Raw genomic sequence first — 6,100 nt, forward strand, 5'->3', positions numbered from 1 at the left:
TTTATCATGTCTTTTAATAGCCATGTCCAGTATGGCGAGAATCGATTAGTAAGCTGGTATAGCTCCCATATAAATTGATTTCCCGATTTGGCTCAATGAGCCTCTAGAGGGAACTACTCTTCACCGATTTAGTGGAAATATTCAACGTGGTGTTTTATTATGACTTTCAACAATTATGTCATGTGTCATGGTCCAAATCGGTTAGTAAACTGTTATATTTAGCTTCCATATAAACCCATTTCCTGATTTGACTTCCTGAGCTTTTACCGCGCAGTTATTATCCGATTTAGCTAAAAATTTGGACATAGGGTTTTGTTATGACTTCCAATAACCGAACCAGGTTTTGTTTAAATCGATCCACAACCTCATGTAGCGACCATATAAACGAATCTGCCAACTTTTTCCCTAAGCCGCTAGAGGGCGCAATTATCTGATTTGGCTGAAACTTTTAACGTGGTGGTTTCTTATGACTTTAAACGACCACGACAAGTATGGTGAAAATCCATATAGCGACCATATAAACTAATCTGCCAACTTTTTCCCTAAGCCGCTAGAGGGCGCAATTATGCGATTTGGCTGAAACTTTGAATGTGGTGGTTGTTATGACTTTAAATGACCATGCCAAGCATGGTGCAAATCGGTTCTTAACCTAATATAGCTCCCATATAAACCGATTTCCCGAGTTGTTTTCTTGAGCCTCTAGATGGCGCAATTATTATACAATTTAGCTGAAATTTTCTTCCATTTTCTCTCATGACTTACCTTATGCGATTTGAATTCTTTGCCGCCACTATCGTTATGATTTCCTCTTGACTCTCATCGGCTGTGGTTAGAAGTACCAAACCCAAGGCTTGTACTTCTGATTCCCAACTGACAAATTCCGAAAAGAAATTGGTCAATTTGGTGGCATCTTCATTGCCTTTGATATTAAAAGTCAATTTAATGGCTGCAGCTTTTTGAGGCTGCCGCGTCTTGAAGAACATATTCAACGGCAAGAAGGCAGATTTGTGTATAACCCTGGGTATGCCTCTGGTGGAGATAAACGATATGATGGCCTCCACACGGGCTGTGGGAAAATGCAACAGGTCACATATATAAAAATCCAAATCCATAACTTCCTTAGTGCCAGCCTTTACACCGGTGTAGGTCAAAGAGTCCTGAGAGCATTTTATGCCATCGGGCATATTGAAAACCACTTGCAGCTCAGATAAATCACATTTGGTCTGCCACTTAAGTTGACCGGAACAAATTGGCAAATCTTTGAGGGTAACATGAGCAGGTATGTCCATTAACATGGTATCGGCCTCATCATTGGTATTCTGCTCAATGGAGAACATTATTTGAACATCACTGTAAGCCTTTTCGTTGATGGCTTTCATATCCTGAATATCAGTGGCCTCCTTGATCTCTTGCTCCAATTGCATGAACTCATCATGGGCTTGTTGAAATGTCAATTCTTCCATATTCAAGGGAGGCACTTGAAATATATAGGGATCTGAACCCAAATAGCCTATGCGTAATTTTCCTTTGGGTCCCAAAGTTACTATGCCACCTGGTAGACCCATAAGATTGGACCTTTGTATGGCCACTGGGGATTCATGCTTAAATTGGGCAGCCCACATGACATTGGCATTTTCATAAATGAAAACTTTCGAAGATTCTGAGACAATGATGGTGACCAAGCGGGCGGTGGGTTCTTGAAGAGGAATGAAAAATTGAAATTTGTTATGCCTTTTTTTTTTGTCATTGCAAACTTACCCCAATAGTAGCCCACCACAAAGGAATGAAAACATTTGGGTGCATAATCCAATTTTAGTATGAATTCCACTTTGCCAGTATCGGAGACACTTATAAAATTGCGTTCTCCCAACACCATTATGGAGGCATAATCGCTGGAATTTGGAGTTTTATTAAAATGGAATTTGTTGTTGCTTCTTCTTTGGACTTACGTCTTGACTTGCACTACATTCATATCTAATATGCCCTCGCCCAAGCACACCGACCATATGGGTTGATAGTGGGATTTATTAATGGAGGAATGTGAGAGGTCCTGGTATCTGCAAAATTTTAATGACATGATTTTAATGAACGTCTGTCTGTCTGTCGAAAGCACGCTAACTTTCGAAGGAGTAAAGCTAGCCGCTTGAAATTTTGCACGAAATGGGCCATATCGGTCGATGTTTTGATAGAGATGCCATATAAACCTATCTTGGATCTTGACTTCTTCAACCTCTAGAGGGCGCAATTCCTATCCGTTTTGGCTAAAATTTTGCACGAGGTGTTTTGTTATGACTTCCAACAGCTATGTTAAGTATGGTTTAAATCGGTACATAACCTGATATAGCTGCCATATAAACCGATCTAGGGTTTTGACTTCTTCAGCCTCTAGAGGGCGCAATTCCTATTCGATTTATCTAAAAATGTTCATGAGATGTTTTTTTATGACTTCCAACAGCTATGTTAAGTATGGTTCAAATCGGTACATAACCTAATATAGCTGCTATATAAACCGATCTAGGATTCTGACTTCTACAGCCTCTAGAAGGCGCAATTCCTATCCGATTTGCTAAAATTTTGCACGAGGTGTTTTGTTATGACTTCCAACAGCTATGTTAAGTATGGTTCAAATCGGTCCATATCCCGATATAGCTGATTTCTTAAGCCACTAGGGCGCGCAATTCTTATCCGATTTGACTGAAATTTTGCAAAAAGTGTTTTCTTATGACTTCCAACAACTGTACCTAATATGGTTTAAATCGGTCCATAACCTGATATAGCTGCCATATAAAGCGATCTGTGATCTTGACTTTTTGAGCCTGTAGAGGTCGCGATTATTATACGATTTGGCTAAAATTTTGTACAACAACTTCTCTCATGACCTTCAATATACGCGTCAATTATAGTATAAATCGGTCTATAGCCCGATACAGCTCCCATATAAACCGATATCCCTATTTTACTTCCAGAGCCCCTGAAATCACGCTACAGTCTTTAAAAATAGAGATATTGAGCTGAAATTTTGCACAGATTCTTTTTTTGTCCATAAGCAGGTTAAGTTCGAAGATGGGCTATATCGGACTATATCTTGATATAGCCCCCATATAGACCGATCCGCCGATTTAGGTCTTAGGCCCATAAAAGCCACATTTATTATCCGATTTTGCTGAAATTCGGGGCAGTGCGTCATCCTTCGTCAATTTGGCTCAGATCGGTTCAGATTTGGATATAGCTGCCATATAGACCGATCCTCCGATTTAGGGTCTAAGGCCCATAAAAGCCACAATTATTATCCGATTTCGCTGAAATTTGGAACAGTGAGTTTTGTTAGGACTTCCTTCGTTAATATGGCCCAGATCGGTTCAGATTTGGATGTAGCTGCCATATAGACCGATCCGCGATTTAGAGTCTTAGGCCCATAAAAGCCACATGTATTATCCGATTTTGCTGAAATTTGGGGCAGTGAGTTATGTTAGACCCTTCGATATCCTTCGTCAATTTGGCTCAGATCGGTTCAGATTTGGATATAGCTGCCATATAGACCGATCCTCCGATTTAGGGTCTTAGGCCCACAAAAGCCACATTTATTATCAGATTTTGCTGAAATTCGGGACAGTGAATTGTGTAAGGCCCATCGTCATCCTTCGTTAATTTGGTCCAGATCGGTTCAGATTTGGATATAGCTGCCATATAGACCGATTTCTTGATTTTGGGCCCCTGAAATGCTCATTTATTGTCCGATGCCGCCGAAATTTGGGACAGTGAGTTAGGTTAAGCCCCTTGGCATACTTCTTTCTGCAATATCGCGCAGATCGGTCCAGATTTGGATATAGCTGCCATATAGACCGATATCTAGGTTTTAGGTTTGCGGCCACAAAAGACGCATTTATTGTTCTATGTCGCTGAAATTTGAGACAGTGAGTTTGGTTAGGCTCTTCGACGTCCTTATATCCCGATCTCTCGATTTAAGGTTTTGGGACCATAAAAGAGGCATTTATTGTCCGATTTCGCCGAAACTTGGCCCAAATCGGTCCAGATTTGGATATAGCTGCCATGTAGACCGATATCTCGATTTAAAGTCTTGGCCCCATAAAAGGCGCATTTATAATCCGATTTCACTGAAATTTAACACAGTGACTTATGTTAGGCTTTTCGACATCCGTGTCGTATTTATATAGTTCAGATCGGTTTATTTTTTGATATAGCTAGTGTACTTATTAGTATTTGGTCCAAATCGGAACATATTTTGATATAACTGATATGGGACATATATACCCGAGGTGGTGGGTATCCAAAGTTCGGCCCGGCCGAACTTAACTTTTCAACTTACGTGTAACATTCCAAATTCCATGCCGAGGCCAAGCGAAAGAAACAATCCGTTCTCTCACAATACACCACTGGTGTAGGTAAGGCACGATGACCAGGGAACTTGCACTCATACGAAATGCCATCCTGTTCGAAGAAGGTCAATGAACCATCCAAGTGGACAACACAAAAGAATTCTCGGCCCTTGACTTTGCCAAAGTGTCCTTTGCAAAAGGAAAAAGCGGTGCGTGCAAAACGATATTCAGTGAGTTGTTGGAGACTTAACTGGGAGCCATGTTCGGCCACACCGCCCACATGCATTATATTATAGATGACCAAAGAATTGGGATGCAATAAAGCCAATTGATTGGTGTTCTCTTTGCGATTGTTGCTATGAGAAAAAAATCTATTAAATATCAGCAATACCGAACGACTATAAACAAACTTACGCACTAAATCTTCCTGCATATACCCCCAATATGGGATGTTCCGTTTGTATTTCCAATAGCAAATCAGTGGCCTTATAGCCCACACTATTACCATTGGCATCCTGTTCATAACTCGGATAATAGATACTCAATTGTCCCGTATGCGAACCCACCACAATGTAATCCTTTTCCTGTTCATCCAAACCAAAACGGGCACACAGCAAACTGGCCACATCATAATTTTCATCCAAATCCGAACATTGGGCACTCCACCAATTGCAGACATTAAATAAGGACATGTTCGGTTTTTTTGAAGAAACTAATTTTTTTTTTTACAATTTACGTCTTATTTTCTTAGTGGCCATAAGGTTACAGGGTTGAAATTAAACTGTCAAATGTAGGGATAGTGGCTAGCAATGATCGTTGCTAGGTAACTTTTAAAGGAAATCTATCAGGTGTTTGTCAGAGTGGCATGCGCATTAAACACTAGACAGCCAGAAAAAATTCGTCTATGGAGAAAAATTCTTTCAAATTTTGTATTAGGGAAAATTTCGATGAAATTTTAGTTTTAAAGAAAATTTCACTAAAATTTTTTCATATGAAAATATTTCATTAAATTTTGTTTTTAGGGAAAATTTCACTGAATGTTTGTCTTTAGAGAAAATTTCACTAAAATTTTCATTAATTTCATTGAAATTGGGTTTTGGTGTGAATTTCACTAAAGTTTGGTTAAGAGAAAAATTTGCTAAAATTTGGTCATTAGAGAAAATTTCACTAAAATTTTTTCTTTACAGAAAATTTCACTGAAATTTTGTGTTTAGAGAAAATTTCATGGAAATTTTGGATTTAGAGGAAATTTAACTGATATTTTGTCTTGAGAGGAAATATTACTGAATTTTTTTCCTTAGAGGAAAATTCAGTGAAATTTTTTCTTAAGAGGAAATTTCAGTGAAAATATTTCATTATATTTTGTTTTTAGGGAAAATTTTACCGAATTTTTCAGAGAAATTTCACTGAAATTTTGTATTTTGAGAAAATTTTACTAACATTTTGTCTTTAGAGAAAATTTCACTGAAATTTGGTTTTAGGGAAAATTTTACTAAAATGTTGTTTTTAGAGGAAATTTTACTGTAATTTCGTCTTTAGAGAAATTTTCACTGAAATTTTGTCTTTAGAGAAAATTTCACTGAAATTTCGTCTTAAGAAGAAACTTCTCCGAAATTCTTTCATTAGAGGAAATTTCACTGAAATTTTTTTTTCGATATACAAAATTTTATTGAAATTTTTTCTTAAGGGTAAATTTAACTGAAATTTTGTCTTTGGGGAAGATTCCAATTTTTTTGTATATCGGAAAATTTCACCGTAATTTT

General features: G+C 38.0%; 1 protein-coding gene across 1 annotated transcript in view; it reads right to left on the reverse strand.

Annotated features, from left to right (window-relative positions):
* The window catches only part of LOC106082323 (protein PTHB1), a 6,140-nt gene extending 1,105 nt beyond the window's left edge, over positions 1-5,035 (reverse strand). Inside the window, exons 1-5 of the mRNA XM_059369952.1 lie at positions 4,752-5,035; positions 4,328-4,693; positions 1,950-2,057; positions 1,759-1,892; positions 763-1,696 (exon numbers count right to left, since the gene is read on the reverse strand). Coding sequence (XP_059225935.1) covers positions 763-1,696; positions 1,759-1,892; positions 1,950-2,057; positions 4,328-4,693; positions 4,752-5,029 — 1,820 coding nt within the window. The 5' untranslated portion in view covers positions 5,030-5,035. The remainder of the gene's footprint in view (positions 1-762; positions 1,697-1,758; positions 1,893-1,949; positions 2,058-4,327; positions 4,694-4,751) is intronic.
* Between the last annotated feature and the right edge of the window lie 1,065 nt (positions 5,036-6,100).

Source organism: Stomoxys calcitrans, chromosome 5, assembly GCF_963082655.1.
Source record: "Stomoxys calcitrans chromosome 5, idStoCalc2.1, whole genome shotgun sequence".
Lineage (NCBI taxonomy): Eukaryota > Metazoa > Arthropoda > Insecta > Diptera > Muscidae > Stomoxys > Stomoxys calcitrans.